The sequence below is a fragment of the Lissotriton vulgaris genome, chromosome 3_2, assembly GCF_964263255.1.
Source record: "Lissotriton vulgaris chromosome 3_2, aLisVul1.2, whole genome shotgun sequence".
Lineage (NCBI taxonomy): Eukaryota > Metazoa > Chordata > Amphibia > Caudata > Salamandridae > Lissotriton > Lissotriton vulgaris.
The window spans coordinates 197,515,299-197,533,930 of NC_141690.1; the positions used below are offsets into that span (position 1 = coordinate 197,515,299).

At 41.4% G+C, this 18,632-nt stretch overlaps 1 protein-coding gene across 1 annotated transcript in view; it reads left to right on the top strand.

The window, feature by feature from the left end:
- LETM1 (leucine zipper and EF-hand containing transmembrane protein 1) overlaps positions 1-18,632 on the top strand; it is a 733,094-nt gene that overhangs the window by 470,568 nt on the left and 243,894 nt on the right. Inside the window, exons 8-9 of the mRNA XM_086964211.1 lie at positions 885-1,016; positions 14,896-15,063. Coding sequence (XP_086820337.1) covers positions 885-1,016; positions 14,896-15,063 — 300 coding nt within the window. The remainder of the gene's footprint in view (positions 1-884; positions 1,017-14,895; positions 15,064-18,632) is intronic.

The window sequence follows — 18,632 nt, forward strand, 5'->3', positions numbered from 1 at the left end:
ATGTGAACCAACAGGGAAGTAGGATCATTATCTTTTCTCCATTAAGTCATTCAAGTATAGCACATCCAGTAGGTGAGTGTTTACCAGACTAGAATCTTTCATCTAAGCAGTATCTTTCTGTACTCAACATAATGATAAAACTTGAACACAAATTATTTTATCAGAAGTGCCAAGGGAAGCATATAAATATTAAAATATGGTTTTCTCTCAGGCATAGACACCCATTCTTAGAATGAGTAGTAAAGCCTTATCAAAGATCTAGGACGATCCAAGCACGTTCCTGTACTTGGTGTTATTTTTCCTGTCACGTCATAACCTTGGCAGTAAATACCAACCTACCAGTCAGGATTCAGTTGTCAGTTCCCAAACTAATGATTTTCTGCATTTATTCCCTGCCCCCACAACCTCCCAAAGCAAAAAATACTAAGTGGGTACTGAGAAGAGATAACTTATGATTGATTACTGTGGTGCTTTTGCTATTTTTACACTTGAGCTTTTTATATCATTGCTGCTTCAGCATCCAGTTTAGATGGCAAAGCCATGTATACGCAGTGGAATAAGCTACACTGGACCTTTATATCTTTGCATTTAAGTCCTTTTGCTTTTAGAGTGTATTCTCATATCTTCTCTTTTTTTGTCTTCATTTGACACTGGATTTGCTGTTTAGGCACCGAAATTAGTCAATTGCCTTTTGGCGACTTCTATCGAACTTGCTAGTTTCACTGCTATCAAATCAAACTGCCAAAATATTGTAATTTGATGATCCTGATCCTTCAGACAGCATATCAATAGTTTTTTATTACATTTGCTGAAACTTATTTTTTGTGATTTGTGGAGATAGAGCCCTTTGTCGTCAACACAGTACAATTTGTTTTGCTTTACAGTGGTTGGAGCTGCACTTGAACCAAGAAATCCCTACTTCCCTGCTTCTCTTATCCAGGGCTTTGTACCTTCCAGATACACTTTCACCTGCGGATCAGCTTAAAACAACATTGCAGATCTTACCAGAAATTGTGGTATGTATTATAATTTTTGTTCATTCTCAAAATGTGTAGAACTGCTGTCATGTGCTTATCTAGGTTCCTGATCGATACTGTGACCTTATGCCCCTATTCGGCTATAAATCCATTTATTCCCTATATTGGCATAACCGTTCAAGTGCGATTTTCTGTAAAGTCATCTCTGGCCTCACACGAGCAGAGCCACAGAGCCACATTCCAGCATGACTCTCTGCTACTTCCTTTGCGACCAATTAGTGCAATGACAGAGCAGCAGTCACTATCTGATATTCCTAGATAACACTCCGAGTTCTTCAACAAGATAAAAACTTAGCAAACCTGGAAATCCCCGCTTGCTATGTTTTGATTAGTAATGGAACTCTAATGAGCAACTGATAACTATCACTTCCTAGTGACATCTTTAATTGACGTCTTATGTCCAGCAAACTTGCGTCAAACCCGGCACCTGTCAGGTATAAATATTACCAACGTTGCCTTAAGCAATGAGCGAACATGTTGCTGATGCCAGCTGCCTGCATGACCCCGTGTTGGTAAAAACTAGCACTCTGTCGCTGCAGCCTGCTATCCTGTGGTGGTGAAGCTACTGATTACCATTATCGCCGCTACAGCGCGACCTATGGTGCAGTACGCTTGAGGAGCCGTGCAGCCGTCCTCTGCGAAGACATCCAGCCCAGCTGCCCGCAGACGCTGTCACCCCTCCTTCCTCGACGCGCTGAGAGAAGCCGCTGCCTTTCTCGTGCAGAGAAATCCAGTCCCGGCGCTTCCAGTTTACCCTCGCAGGTGACTGGGATATCGAGAGAGACCCCTGAAGGAGATACCAATCCTCCATCATTCTATTCAGAGGTATGGTGTTGACTAAACCCTTAGAAGAGAATTCTTGAAACAAACCTTGGCAAAACCAACTTAACTTAAGCTACTTACTTACTCCCCTTCTCACGTGTTAGGCTTAGGTCAGGCACACTGGGGTAGGCTTAGTTAGAAGCACCAGTTGAGTATGTTAGCCTAATGTATATATGACTGTATATATGTTTTATTACTTTTAAACCATTGTATGGCTAAGAAACCATATCAATGCTTTTACAGTTCTATTTCGCTATTCTTATCTTACTGTACGTACTTTTCATAATAACAGTTATTGCAATTGTGGCAATACATTTCTCTTGTATGAGAAGAAAGACTGTTCAATAAATGTTAACCCTTTATTGATAAACGCCCGTCTCTCTATTCTCTACATACTGTGAAAGTAAACTGCACTAGACTGACTGAGTGAAATCTATGTCTATTGTTTCACACGACCCTAGAGATCGACTCTTGATCTGAGGAGCAAAGTTGTCATGTTGCACGGTTGTTGGAAAGCTGAATCCCTTCTTGTCTGTGCCAAGGAAGCTGATCACTTCCTATGCAGAGAAGAAAGTTTCCAGTGACCTCTGAGCTAGTTGGTAACACAACCCAATTAAGTTTAGCATAGTCAGTGGAGGCCTGGAATATAAGCAGTTCCACGTCGATACTACTGTTTATGTTATTCCAATGCGCAGGGCCTAGTGGGAAACTAGGAACTACACTACATGGCGCCCTAACGTTTGGTAAGGCGATAAACTAACGCAAGACTTGTAGAGTAACTCAGTCGTGCATATTTCACACCCCTTTCGCCCTTAAATACTCCAATAGACGTCTGGAGTGGGTGAAAGGTTAAAATCCGCCCGACCTTAGTAGGAAGAGATTCCTATGTAAAGCTCTGGTTTATTCAACGTTGAAGGATACAGTGTTCCAAAATATTGTGCATCTAATCTTTGTCTCCTTGGAGACCTACTCTGCAAAAAACTGCATTTATACAATGTCAGTAGAAAACAACGGCACCACTGGGGCCGCAGTAGATGCGACTCAGCAAGGTCCTGAATACACAGACCCGGATGCTATTATCATCCCGGTCCACTTAAGAAGATCTATAACTTTAAAACTTATAGAAAACGGACTGCCACCTCAAGGTGGTACAGTAATTTTCGTGATAGAGGCTCACGAGTATCGGCAGACAGAGGTATTCTATTCATGGATAAACTTTCCAGCGGTAAACGCGATAACACAAGAGTTTCACTATTACAAAATAGAGGAACCTCCGGGAGAGTACGCTCCTTTCGAGGAGATTGAAATCCCACTTAAATTTCAAGAGCACCTGCTCTGGTTTAATGGCGCCCTAAAACACAATGATCACATTACCAGGCTCGGTCCACTAGGTAGACCAGGAGCCACGTGGCCGGTTCTAGCCAGCTACACACCACATCCTGACATTGCAAGAATGTCTAGAGAAGAGCTGTTAGCACAGCTAAACACATTAATAAAAATACATAGGCAATTAGTCCAATATGTAATACGGACTGCAACAGTCCAGCCAGCTGTTAATTCACACCAGCTGACCCCTCATCAGGGGAACACAAATAAAATTACACCACAGAACATACAGTCATGTCTTGGTAAAACACCCGTAAAACGGGAACAAATTCCTTTCTGGTTAGCCCAGAAAATCACTCAAATAGAGGCAGTATTTCCTGATACTACCCCTATTGAGAAACACAGAATCTTGACCATCTGCCTTCCTATGGGAATCGCACCACACGTGGAGGACTGCGACACTTGGGGTACAGTCTTTGCTTCCATTTACACAAAAACACACGGTGTTCCGTCTATGGCGGTAATACCAGACGTGCTAAAACAGATTCAAAATGAATTCGGTCCAGAACCAGCTTTAAATCTAGGTATGAAATTACTGAAAGACTTCAAGCAGGTCACGGCTATATTATTAGCCAATGTAAAGGGAGAAGCAGCATCTGTGGCGATTCGCCAGAAGTTGAGGGAAACAGATATAAAAGATCCTGTTGAGCTTGCAAAAATCATAGAAAAATGCTATGAAGAATTAGGTAGAGACAGCTTGGGTGGGAAACCAGTTAAGCCCCAACTGCTCGAAAATCCTGAAAAATTATTTATTAAAAATAATTCAAACACTCCTAAAAAGAGCTGGGATGGAAATAAACAATCCACTCCCAAGGAAAAAGTTTTCCAGTCCAGAGGAAGGTCTCCTCGACGGAGGGAAAGAACTCCGACTCGAGAACGCCAGTCTCCCCAACGGGAGCCCTCTGAGAAAAGATATAACCTTAGAAATAGGGATAATATAAAAAGACCTGATAGATATCAAAGTATTGATACACGTCCCTCTCGATCTCTTCCACAGAATTCGGAAAGAAGAGGACGGTCAGACCCAGGAGAGCACACCAAGTCCAAAGACAAGGAACCTGCTCAAAATAAGAAATCTCAATTTCAGAAAAAGAAGGTAGCCAGTATTAGAGTAATCAACCATGCCGAGAATACTGAGGACACAGTTGAAAAACGGGGAGTGGGCATTGACAATGTTGGACAGTGCAGCAGAGATCAGTATAGCGCGCAAGATCTTGATGAGTCATCTGGAGACAGTGGACACGAATGAATACATTCAGGTTGAAACTGCCGACGCCAGACTTAGCGAGCCCCATAAAATATACGAAATAACATTGCGTATAGAGGGTGATAAGACTAGGAAAATTAAGGGTCTATTTTGGGATAAGCTCTCAAAAGGCTATGATATTCTGTTAGCTGAAAAAGATTGGCCCCCAGAGTTTGTCAGGGAGTGCCCTCGTGGCGAAGAAGTGATTATGCCTGCCTTCTCGAGTCACATACCGATTCACAAAAAATACACATATGCAAGGAAATGGGCAGTAGCCCAGGCACCTGCATTGTATAAAAATCATGTAGGATGGGATGAGGATTCACCGCCTCACAAAATCCGACTAAAAAGTGAACCAACTGCCCAACGGCAGTATCCCATAAAGCAAGAAGCTAAAAAACAGGTCAGGGAGATCTTAGATCAACTTGAGTACCAGGGGGTGATTGAAACATGCACCTCTCAAATGAACAATCCTTTGTTTCCTGTCTCCAAGCCAGACAATTCATATCGTCTAGTTTTGGACTACAGACACCTTAATACATGTTGCAAAACTTTTGCAGTACAAAACTCGCATAGTGCAGCCCTAATGAATAACATAGTTAGGAAAAAATACAAAACGACATTAGACATTTCTAATGGTTTCTTTTGTCAAAACATTGCACCAGAAAGCAGATATCTGACCGCTTTCTCCGCATTTGGGTCACAGAAAAAATTCTGTCGTCTCCCACAGGGGTTCAAGAACAGCCCAGGACTATTCTCAGCTAGGGTAACAGAGTTACTACAAATCTATGATGATGAAGCATTATCTTACGTAGATGATATTTATCTCACAGACGACGACTTGGATACTCACTTGAAAAGAGTGAACACCATTATACTTGGGTTCGCAGCAGAGGGTTACAAATTCAACTTTAAAAAGTCCCGAATTGCCCATCTGACAGTACTGTTTTTAGGGTACGAATTATCAAGTGAAGGGAAAAGCCTAGCGGACAACTTCTTAGAGAAGTGCGCTGTACTCCAAGCTCCAAAAACGCTGAAGAATTTACAATCAATACTAGGTTTTCTGAATTTCGGAAGAACTTACATCCTAAATTACGCAGAGAGGGTTAAACCTCTCTACGAACTAATTAAACCTGATTTAAAACAAATCAATTGGACTCAAAAACACACAGAAATTTTGAGATCACTGCAAACAGACATGTTAGCAAAAACTAAATTAGATACACGTGACAACACACGTGATCTTGTAATCCGAGTCATCCCAGGAAGATGCGGATTCACGTACCTAACCTCTAATGAGGGAGAAAAGGTACCAATAGCTTACAAATCACATTTGTACACAAGGGCTGAAATAAAATTCAGTTCAACGGAGAAAATTCTAACTGCGGTTCAGACTGCTGTAGCAAAAGAAAGGCCCCTAGCACAAGGTAAACGAATAATAATCGTAACACCCGTACCGGCTTTAGAAGCGGTAACTAAAGCAAGCATTCCTAATGCTAAAGCTTTGCATCCGAGATGGATTCAGTGGGTTAATTCTCTTGCTGCAACAGACGTAGTTTACGAATTTGATCCTAACTTAAAAACACAGGAATTTTTACAATATGAATATGAATGTCCTCTGCCAATTGAAATCCTGCCTCTCGAAGAATACGGAAGTATTATATATACTGACGGATCAGCACAACCCGCAGTTGGGGGTAAGCAAGCTTACAGTGCTGCGTGCGCGATTGTTAAAGGTCGCTGGCACAAAGGAAAATTTAGACCATTGGTCACTAAAACACAATCTCTAGGAGATTGCTCGGCTCAACGAGCTGAATTAGTAGCATTTAAGATGGCGCTAGAAAATACTGATCGCGAATTCCCCACACTAATAGTGTGCGATTCTTTTTATTGCGTACAATCTTATAATGAATACTTGCAGAATTGGGTGGAAAATGGTTTCAAAGATGCAAAAGGTGGCACAATAAAGCATAAAATGCTTTGGGAACAGGTAGTTCTTTTACAAAAAGAACTACAAAAGACTCACGTGATACATACACTGAGTCATCAACGTGATGGCGTTCACGTTGCAGGGAATTCATTGGCTGATGAAACCGCGAAGGCAGCTGTGCAAACGGCTTCCGTAGCTGCGATAACTCGGTCACAAACAAAAATAGACAGCGATGTTCTACAAGCTGTCAGTGCGTCAGTAAAAAATGATAAGAAAACACTCCCAAAAGGCTTTCCTGAAAAGTACTTGTACTTAACAGATACAAATAATGTTCCTTTTGCTCGAATCCCTGGAGTGGGGGATAGAGTAATTCCAAACAAGGAACACAGACTAGGACTAATAAAAGCGGCACACGAAGGGCTTGCTTCTGCACACGCTGGCGTTTCCGCAACAGTATCACTATTAAAACAGAGATATTGGTGGCCTCGCTTGAGAATACAAACTAAAAAGTATGTATTAGAATGCGACATATGCCAAAGGATAAAAGTATCAACAGTGAAACGACCAGCGCAGACACCCCTTCTCATCTCGGATAAACCATTTGCATGTGTTTACCTGGACCACTGTGGTCCCCTACAAAGGGACGGTAACTATAGATATATCATGGTAGCAGTGGATTCTTGTACGAGGTTCATATGGATGTGGCCCCAGCGCTCGGCTGACGCTAGAACGGTTATAAAAGATTTGCGAGTCTTTATCGGCACATACGCAATTACCACGTTCCATTCTGACCAGGGTCCTGCTTTCAGCTCTCGAGCTTATAGGGAGGCCATGGCCAGCATGGGAATTGGGTTGCGGTATTCTTGTCCGTCGCACCCCGAAGGGAATAGTGTGGTAGAAAGAAAAAACCGTGACATAAAGCAATCTATAACAGCGAAGGTATTAGGTTCAGGCGCTGGGTGGGTCAAACATTTAATAAGTGTCCAGACTAGTCTTAACAACATGCCAAGAAATTCTCTAAAAGGTTTCAGCCCATACGAACTATTGTTCGGAATAAGAATGAACGTTCAGGACCTCGATAGTCAGATGTCAGTGGTACAAGCAGAAACAAAGCAGTTTGAAGTAAAAGACCGTTTGGCTGTTTTACAGGAACTGAATGAAACAAGAAAATCATTAAGCAACATAAAGTTAAAGCGACAGCCAAATACCACTGACGAGGCACCACCCGCAACAGCCCCAGCAAGGCCTGTCTGGATTCCAAAGATTGGGGATCTAGTCAGAGAAAAGATCGCGGTTAAGAAGGAATTTGGGCCTTCTTACAGAAAAGCAGTACCTGTCTTAGCAGTCACCGGAACAAGATCAGTTGTGCTACCGCCCCTTGCTGGTAAAAAGGAGAACAGAGTCGTGTCCATCGACCTGGTAAAACCACAAGCATGTGGCCTATAATCAACAGTAGGCCCAGTGGACTCCCAAGAAACAACAGAATACCCAAACTTGCAACAATCCAAGAGGTTCAAACTGAAAGACTAATCACATTCGATCAGCCTGCAGTGCACAATGAAGGACTATGCAATAATGCCATGGAACTCGTGCCTCTTGAAACACAGATTGAAACAGTTCGTCAAGAAACAACACCAGTCTACAATGATGTGGCATCAGAAAGTGCTACCGAGAGACAGATTGAAAAAACAATCCCATCAATTGACAGAACTGCCTCTGGTTATTTCATCAACTTCGACAACTTCTCTGAAGATTTAAACGACTCCGAAGTGATGCCAGAAACAAAAAAGTCTTTTAAAGAAAAAGCAACGGAACTCTTTCATCAACTGAAGGAAATCTACCTCATTTCCCCTTGGCTAGAGTTCTGGTTCGGTCTAGGTGTATTTTTCCTCCTGCTTTGGCTCATCATGGTACTGTGTTTGGGAAAATTCATTGAAGGAAAATATATTACAATGGACACAGCAAGTCAGAACATCAACCTAGTCCTGAAACCACACAGATCATCCCACGTGAAGAAAAGAGAACTGTCAACAGTAAATGTCACAGCAATTCCAATACCTGGTGGGGTAGTATGGGAGAAAACAGACTATGAGATCTATGGTCCGGTTGAAATCCTGAAGTATCCTCATCAACTAAAGGTTTCCTTAAGTGACTTTGTGACACCAAGTACATTCTCTGATGATTGGGACTTTAACAGTATTAATGACATGATGTCTGATTTAGTAATATCAGCTAGATTCACAGATCATGATTATTTACAAGGTTCATCTAGTTATGAGCAGTTATTCTGTTACACCCACTATGGGGATCATTACTTGCATAAATCTGCACAAGCCTAGAAATGTTTTTATGTATAATCAATGGGAACATTGTTCTACACCACCTAAAAGCAGTTCTAAAGCATTTTTTTGAGAAATTCAAATATTTTTCAGGGTTTAACACCAGTGATGCAGAAACGTTTTATTATAAACTGTTAGATAAAACAGGCATGAAAACAATGCTGACAAATTCTAAATTGATATATTCAGAAGCATTTTATGACAAAATGATGACATTTGGTTTTGATTATTGGAAAAATAATATTGAAACAAAATCAATTTGGGGTACAAAAGATTGGCAGGTGCAAGGCATAGAAGCACTGTTTAGAACCTGCATGATACCAGAACAAATGTTATTTTTAAATGACACTGTACACCAAACATCTTGTCTTGGCCTAGCTAAGAACAAAGAAATGAAAACACCGTCTATACCAAAGCCAATAGCTGAGAATACAACTACAGATAATGAGTTAGACGTGTTACACATCTTACATTTCAACAGAACACATCCTGATTGGAAAAAGTGGTTAATCTGGCCTACAGACACAAATAGCTGTCAAGATAGATTCCTGAACAAAACACAGGGTTTAAAAATGACCAGATTAGACCAAAGATATTCCCAGAGACAACATCCAGGAATTATAACCACATACAGTGTAGGTAAACTCTGCCTAGAATGGCTAACTACATCCACACTGGCTGAAATTAAGCAACACTTGTCTTTATTAAAAGATGGTGCTGATTTGCGCGATTTCATTCTTGGACCACGCAAACAGCGTCAAAAGCGTTTCATAGCGACCAGCATCTATGCTGCTTACAACGAGGCTTGGAAAGTAAAGCAAATTGAAACTGCTGAAAAGATACGAGAAATTGATCGTATTAATTTGGAAAAATCACTTTCTGTGGTAGACAATGGGTTAATGACTCTGTCTTCCAGAATATATTCTTTGGACAATATTGTATCCTCTGCCTTTGATGTGATAGACAGAGATTTGCTAATGTTACAACATGGCCAGTCTCAATTACGCTCTATTATAGAACTAGGCTGGACGCTGCAAAATCTTCGTTCAGGCTATGTGCCTTGGCGTCTGATAAACACAACGTCATTATTTTCCATTTTTAACCTTACTGATAAACAGATCAGTTTGGCACAGAAAGGAGCAGACTATACAATCTTGAGCATCGAGAAACTCGAGAGATTATCATTGACAATGTCAGAGAGCCCTGTCATTGAATGGATAATACACGGAATTATCACAATTCCGATAACAACTTTCCGATTTCATAAATGCCTTGAATACATACCTGCTGGCCAGTATGAACAATTGGGTAAGGGATATGTTAAATCCGAATGGAAATTACCATACACTCATTCTTGCTATAGTGACAGCGACAAAAATGTATTTCTTAGTGGTGACAACTGTAAACACTCACTAAGCGGTATACTTTTGTGTCAGGGTATTAATTTACACGGAGCATGTGATGACAATTCAAACAACCTTTCATGCCACCAGCTAGTCACACCTGCAACTCAGATAGAGCCCTTCTTTATGCAACTCGCAAACGGGAGTTACATTCTAAGAACGGATCACAGGTGCTGTGGCCTCGCGCCCGGAAAAAGTTATCTAGTAGAAGTAACGTCCATGGTCAAATGTTGTATGCAAGCATTGTTCCCGAGCGGGCCTCCAGACACAGTGACTCCCCTCTGGCCTCGTCTGAATCTCTATTCTATACGAATTGATACATTAAGCAAAATGAAATCTGTGCTTTTACAGACAACAGTGCCTATAACGTCATCTAAAGAGACGTATGATCTTCTAGTCGCAAGGACGGCTACCGAGGTCCATGACCTTTTATCAACAAATTGCCCCGTGCATTTCGTACAAATGCTCGACCAACTCTTTAACATGTCTAGTGCTACAAGCATCCCAGGCATATTTAAGACAGTCTTTACGGGACTGCTAACACCCTTCCAGGCAATTTTGGGAATCTTTCCTAATTTTGTGCACTCCATCTTTGGTGGTATTCCACTATTTTTTGGACTCATCGCAGGGATTCTATTTTTGACCCTTCTGCTACGTTATGGCAAACCTCGGCTCAGACATAGCTCCCATGGGAATGGAAGAAACAATCCTAGCAATGCGCTACAGGGACAGGATAACTAACGTCCTCGGATTGGCCAGGCTGAGAGATCTAAACATGACCTGGTTCCTTTCATTCAGACCGATATGGCAAAATTGCATTTTACCTGTGCTACGGTGTATGCTTTGCGGCGAGGAATGCGTGTTGGACATCTGTCTTTCACTTCCATCAGCAGTACCAATGGACGTCGATACTTTGCTAAGTCCAATAACGGCTCACGCATTGTGTTGTCCCCAGCGGCTACCAATCCTGATGACGGCATTCGTGGAGACTCCTGTACTACAGCCAAGTGGTAACAGTGGAGCGAGTGACAAAAGCAACATCATCCAGGTACAACGTTCTGTGAGCATTGCTGATCCTGCATTCGATGACAGCAATCATTCTCACACCTGCCAAGTTTCAGCGCTATCTAATTTGGTTGAACTATCACCTGATTTTGTAGACCAATTCTTTGCGAGCCTGTCTGATACGATGTTCTCACCCACAGAGAAACAATAACTTTTGAGAAGCTTTCCGACACACGGCGTTCCCATGAACTCTGAATTCGGCCTTCAGTTTTGATCAACATAAAACTGCCAGGAGCTTTGGTAAACTGATTTTTTCTTTGAATTGGACAATTTTTTAAAAAAATATTGACCCTCTCTTTTTGGCACGAACAATTCTTTGCTTAACGTAAAAACTATTCTTAGAGAACAGAAGCTTCACACTTCTATTTCTAAAAACACATCTAGAGACATAACAACATAACACCAGCCTCTAGCACACATATTATTACAATGCATTTTTATGTGATGATTTATCTCGCATTTCTTCTGTCAGAGATACTTCATGTGTAATTCTTTATGCATAATCGTTCATTGATTCCATATGCAATAATTTTTGAATGACTACTATGCTTTTTAAACTACGTACAGTACCTAAATTCCATGTATTACAAGTACGCCTATTTCGAATGCATTTATGTATTTTGGGGTGGGCTATGTTACACAATGTTACACATGCATCTAATTGCTTAGTTTTAGTAATTTTGATGGACATGAATTCGTGGAGTGGGTGTCATGTGCTTATCTAGGTTCCTGATCGATACTGTGACCTTATGCCCCTATTCGGCTATAAATCCATTTATTCCCTATATTGGCATAACCGTTCAAGTGCGATTTTCTGTAAAGTCATCTCTGGCCTCACACGAGCAGAGCCACAGAGCCACATTCCAGCATGACTCTCTGCTACTTCCTTTGCGACCAATTAGTGCAATGACAGAGCAGCAGTCACTATCTGATATTCCTAGATAACACTCCGAGTTCTTCAACAAGATAAAAACTTAGCAAACCTGGAAATCCCCGCTTGCTATGTTTTGATTAGTAATGGAACTCTAATGAGCAACTGATAACTATCACTTCCTAGTGACATCTTTAATTGACGTCTTATGTCCAGCAAACTTGCGTCAAACCCGGCACCTGTCAGGTATAAATATTACCAACGTTGCCTTAAGCAATGAGCGAACATGTTGCTGATGCCAGCTGCCTGCATGACCCCGTGTTGGTAAAAACTAGCACTCTGTCGCTGCAGCCTGCTATCCTGTGGTGGTGAAGCTACTGATTACCATTATCGCCGCTACAGCGCGACCTATGGTGCAGTACGCTTGAGGAGCCGTGCAGCCGTCCTCTGCGAAGACATCCAGCCCAGCTGCCCGCAGACGCTGTCACCCCTCCTTCCTCGACGCGCTGAGAGAAGCCGCTGCCTTTCTCGTGCAGAGAAATCCAGTCCCGGCGCTTCCAGTTTACCCTCGCAGGTGACTGGGATATCGAGAGAGACCCCTGAAGGAGATACCAATCCTCCATCATTCTATTCAGAGGTATGGTGTTGACTAAACCCTTAGAAGAGAATTCTTGAAACAAACCTTGGCAAAACCAACTTAACTTAAGCTACTTACTTACTCCCCTTCTCACGTGTTAGGCTTAGGTCAGGCACACTGGGGTAGGCTTAGTTAGAAGCACCAGTTGAGTATGTTAGCCTAATGTATGTATGACTGTATATATGTTTTATTACTTTTAAACCATTGTATGGCTAAGAAACCATATCAATGCTTTTACAGTTCTATTTCGCTATTCTTATCTTACTGTACGTACTTTTCATAATAACAGTTATTGCAATTGTGGCAATACATTTCTCTTGTATGAGAAGAAAGACTGTTCAATAAATGTTAACCCTTTATTGATAAACGCCCGTCTCTCTATTCTCTACATACTGTGAAAGTAAACTGCACTAGACTGACTGAGTGAAATCTATGTCTATTGTTTCACACGACCCTAGAGATCGACTCTTGATCTGAGGAGCAAAGTTGTCATGTTGCACGGTTGTTGGAAAGCTGAATCCCTTCTTGTCTGTGCCAAGGAAGCTGATCACTTCCTATGCAGAGAAGAAAGTTTCCAGTGACCTCTGAGCTAGTTGGTAACACAACCCAATTAAGTTTAGCATAGTCAGTGGAGGCCTGGAATATAAGCAGTTCCACGTCGATACTACTGTTTATGTTATTCCAATGCGCAGGGCCTAGTGGGAAACTAGGAACTACACTACACTGCTTGCTGTTTGCTCTGCTACCTCAATGTATTTTATATTTTTAGAAGGGCTGTTTTTTGTCTCTGATGGAGTCTTTCATCTCTTACACCACTATTACTCTTCCCTGTAAACATGAACCCTGTAAAAATATACTTCAACAGTCCAGTACCTTATTGTAGTCAAGTGCTAATTTTGTGGTCTTCTTAACTTACTTGTGTGTGTCATCAAGCTCATCTAGGTTGGATAAGATCTAATTTGGTGTTATTCTACAGTAGTCTTGTTTGTGTGCATGTTTAGTCTTGTAAGTTATGATATTTTTAATCTGGTAGAGTAAACATTTATCTCCATAATATGTTCTAAAATTGGGTGTTTTTTACAGGACCGGGAATGTCCAGTGCCGGTCCATGACTGCTGGAGCCATGTTAGATTTCCAGGATAGCCACAAGTGTACTATTTCCAATTAGATTTATGGTGTGTGAATTTATCTCTTATGCATATCCAAAAATATGACTTGGCTGTATCCCTTGTGAAAACTTTTTTGGGCAAGCCTGTAATACACCATATTCCTACATTCTACATAAGATTTCCATAACAAGGCACCGTATGCCAGGTATAGTAGTGCTCCAAGTGTGACATCAAAAACTGGGCAAAATATTGCAGATGTGGCTTTTGACATTTGACCATGTTAGAGACGGACACCTCAGAAACAGGGCTGTACAGAAGATTTTCAAAGTGGACACAGTATTCCAGATGTGGCATTTTTGGGTGGGTCCCATGAATGCTCAAATCTACTCCAAATGTGGCATAGTTTTTAAATTTAATGTTTTTGTGAATTGACCCTAAAGTCAGGGCCTCTGGAGTGATTGTTTTGGAAGTTATGGTGAAGGGAATGGTAAGACAATTGTCTGTAGCAGTAAAAAGCAAAAAATATGGCTGCGCTGTGTATGAAGGAGAAATAAAAGTGTTTAAGAAATGTTGGAAGATGTCAGAGGGAAAAAAGGCCAGGCAAATGGCAGACTTGTGAACACATAGAACATGTGTTTAAAGAGATGAGTAGTAAAGGAGAAAGGGGGTATGTAGAGCAATCAGGAGCTGATTAAAAGGAAATTGAGTGATGCAGAATGGATGATAAACATGGTGGCAGTTAAATGAGCTATAGTGACAATGAGGATAAGCAAGGAGTGAACAAAGTAACAATGACAGATAGGACCAATCTTCATGATAAACGGTAGTAGTCTATGCAAAGACTGTTGGGTAGTTTATTAGTGGTTCGTGGGGCAGCACATTACCAGTATTTTCACTTGGTGCATTTGTGATATATGGGACTAGTTTGCTGATCAGCAATCAATTCAATGTTAATGGCTGTACTAGGCAGTGTCTTAAACATTGTGTATATTTGTCACAGTTTTGCAATTTTGTCTGCAAAATGATGTATAAATCCTCCTCCCTTTTTAGGCCAAAGAGGCAGAAGTCAAAATGGCAGCAGTTGAATGTGAAAAGATAGACAATAAAACCAAATTGGAAGCAACTTTACAAGAAGAAGAAGCCATTAGAAAAGAAAACGAAGAAAAAGCGAATGAGAAGGCAGCTGAAGCTATGGAAAAATCCAAGGAAGTACTTCAGGTTAGTAAATCTCACTTCCTCTCTTGACACATTCTCAAATGATACTTCCTATTAAATGAAACAGAACAGTCCTGTTACTGGAAGACCTTTTTCCAGTTTTTTTATTCATTTTAACAAGGCCTGGGTGAAATTTAAATTACGCTTGTGAAAGTTTGGGAATTTTCTGTTACATTTGTTACACACAAATGTGCAAGGGATCAACCGAACGAGAGAGGCGGCTGTTTGTGGTGATTTTGTTTTTTACACTATTTGTAGCGCAGAAATGCATCCTTTTGTCAATAATTGACGCAATGATCATTTTCATGCCAAAATAATTTCCAACATGGCAGATGTCCATTTTGCGCGATTATGCACAATTTTGTTAAAATATCTTGTAATTATGCAAAATTTTAACAACTGTTTCTAAAAAATAAAATAACACACACGGCATTATCACATTCTAGACCTTTCGTACCTAGAAAAATTCTCAACAACTGTTCCGTCTAGTGCTTATGCTTCTTGTCTTAGGGATTTTCAACTAGTGGTTTTGCATTTCTAAAGAATTAGCACCAGTCGATGTCCAAAGAATGAATGATACTGAAACAGATCGGTGACTGTCATAAAAGGTAATGTTCTGAAACTGCAAGTGTGGTTCTCGAACATGGAAGTTGTAACAAAGTTCATAAAAATCACTTATATAATTGTGTATCAAAATAACAAGAAGTCATATTTTTTTTTGATGGAACATTAAGGTAGCTACTTCGCTTAACTGGTGTCACTTGGTATAACCCTATTAAAAACAGTGTCTTTTGGCTCCACCTGAAGTGACATGTGGACCGTCATGTGCAGCAGTGGTATCACTCACCTTTTTTCCACACCACCAGTGGACGCAAGTTTTAAATCTTTTGATCCTTTATGTCTGCCTGTAGCTATTCGGTCACAAGTTTCAATACCACTCACTGACCTTAGAGCAAAATCCGATTCAACTGAAACTGCACTGACTGATAAAGCATGGGCGAGTATTCTGGAACACCCCAAGCGTGTATCCCGCAATTCCGAATTTAAAATAATACAATGCATGGTGTTACACAGATCCTACTTATCCTACTTAACCCCAAAAATGTAATGATCGCATGTTCCCCACCCTCAACATCACTGTTCACGTTGCAGGTCTGAAGAGGCTAGCTTTACCCAAATGCTATGGGCTTGCTCTTATCTGCGTGAATACTAGGAGGGGGTTTGAACTGAACTTGGGGACGGGGGGGGATTTACATTTACCACTCACGGACAATATACCGGAGTCTTTGCCGAGTCTCCGCAGGGGCACAAGAGCTTTGAAAGTTCAACTGCATTTCCTCGACCTTGCCCTCATATTGGCCATACGAGTGATCACCATGAGTTGGAAATCTCCTAGATGCCCTACTCTATTTGCATGGCAGGAGGAGGTGGTACAGTGGTGTGGTGCCGAAAGTGCAGCACTTAGTCGTGAAGAGGCTTGTGGACTATGTAAACACCCCATCTCATTGGAGTGGGACCTTATGCTGGAGGGTTTTAACCCCTTCGCTGCGGGAGGGGAGGGGGGGCGCGCACAGCGCTCACATGCTCATGACAAGCTGAGCTCGTCTTGAGGCACAGCACTCCTGTGCTCATGACGAGCTCGGCTCGTCACGGCCACACCCGTTCCCATGGAACGCTCAGCACAGAATGGGAATTATCCCCGCATGCGAGCGTTCCACGGCTCATAACGAGCTGAGCTTGTCATGAGCACCGGAGCGCCGTGGCTCATGACGAGCTCAGCTCGCCATGAGCATTCAAGGGGTTAAAACACTAGATCTTCACCCCACGCATATCACCCCTTCCCCATGATATCCAGTTGTATGCGGGCCTCTATTCCAAGGATTGATGTAGGTCCTATTCCCATTTTAACTGCTCATTAGGAGTGACTCGCAGCACAAACTATATACACACACACTACGTCATATGGCACATAGGAACCGACAGGCCAGGAGGGAGGGTGGGGGGTCGTATGTTAACAGGGTTGTTTAGGTATATACCACGTATTGTACCATAGGGTACTTGTGTCTTATGTATGCACTCATCTTCCTTTGTTTGTCTTCGATATAGTCACAAGAATATCCTATTTATTTTGACATATGCAAAAAGATCTTTCATCTCCATGAATGGAAATTTGTTACGATTTAAAAAAAAAAGAAAATGCCATGTTTATTCGCTATGACAACTTGAAATCACTTTGTGGTGCTTAATAAAGTTTGTTTTACTAAATGTCTGCCTGTAGCTACAGCAATAGCTAAAATGGAGAAACCTCCATTAGTAGAGTAGGTTAACCAATTTGTTACACAAAAGAAACAAGATTAATTATGGGGGAAAGAATTTAGATATCTCCCTAAGGTATCTAGAGAGGATGTGTTTCAAAGAATGCAAGATTTCTTTGGTTCACTGCTCAATACTTTTGAATTCCGGAGACCTACTAGACAGGACAGCAATAATTCTAATGCTATGGAAGGTTTTTGGCCTCCCCTTGATTTGTATGGCAGTTTATTTACCAATCTTCACAATGCATTTGGTTTAGACGCATCCCCAGAGACTGACTTGTCAAAGACTGAAGGATCAGGTTTAACAGAGAGAGAGCTCATTTTGCTGCATTGTTTAAGAAAGCTGTAGAGGTTTTGAATAGTTTTCTGTACAGACGACAATACAAGTCTTTGTTGTTCAGAGATTTTGACAGGGAAACAGTTAGCTGAGGAGATCCTTCCTTTGTTTTCGGCGCTAATTGATCTTTTTGGAGGTGCCTTAAACCGAACTGTAGTCGATCCCACATGTTACCTGGCAGCATCTTAAAAATATAAATCTGGGCCATCGGATCCATCTTACCTTTCTAACCACTCGATTCCCAAAGGTTTGATTGTGCAAGCTGCTTGAAGTAAATTGAGGCAAAACATGAATCCTGCTGAAAATCCCAAAGTCAGAGAGTCCAGATAATTGAATGCATTGGGAAGAAAATGTTTTCTTCAGCAGTTTAACCTTTAGGTAAGCAACTATCTGTTTGATGACATGCTACACCTATGCCTTTTGGAAGTCCGCTTCACTAGCTGTCTTCGCTTCCTTAACCCTTTCTCTTGCCATCTAACCTATTGCCAATAGACAGCATTCTAATGTTTTGGTGAGTCCTATGGCATGTCATTGAGCAATTCCTCATCGTCCGATGTCTTGATCTCAACTGTGAACGGAAAATAGCTCTTTTGACCTTGTTTACCGAATATGCATTCTTTATCCTGTCCAGTAATGTGCATCTTGAAAAGGATCATAACTCAAAACCAGCGGTAGTTGAGCCTGAATACAGTACGCAGGAAACCACTCTGATGAACCTTCTTGAATGTTTGTGGGAGTCAGCACAAATACTAAGGCTAGGAATGGTGTGGCCTTTAATTTTTGGGATGTTAGTCCACTAGACTTTTCTCACTTATCTCTTGAAGGTCCTTCTTGAACCCCTTCCTAAAGCAAAGCATGTTTCAGGAGACAGTAGGGCTATTTTCGCCAGAACCAGGGTCGACTTACCTACCTTTTTGTTT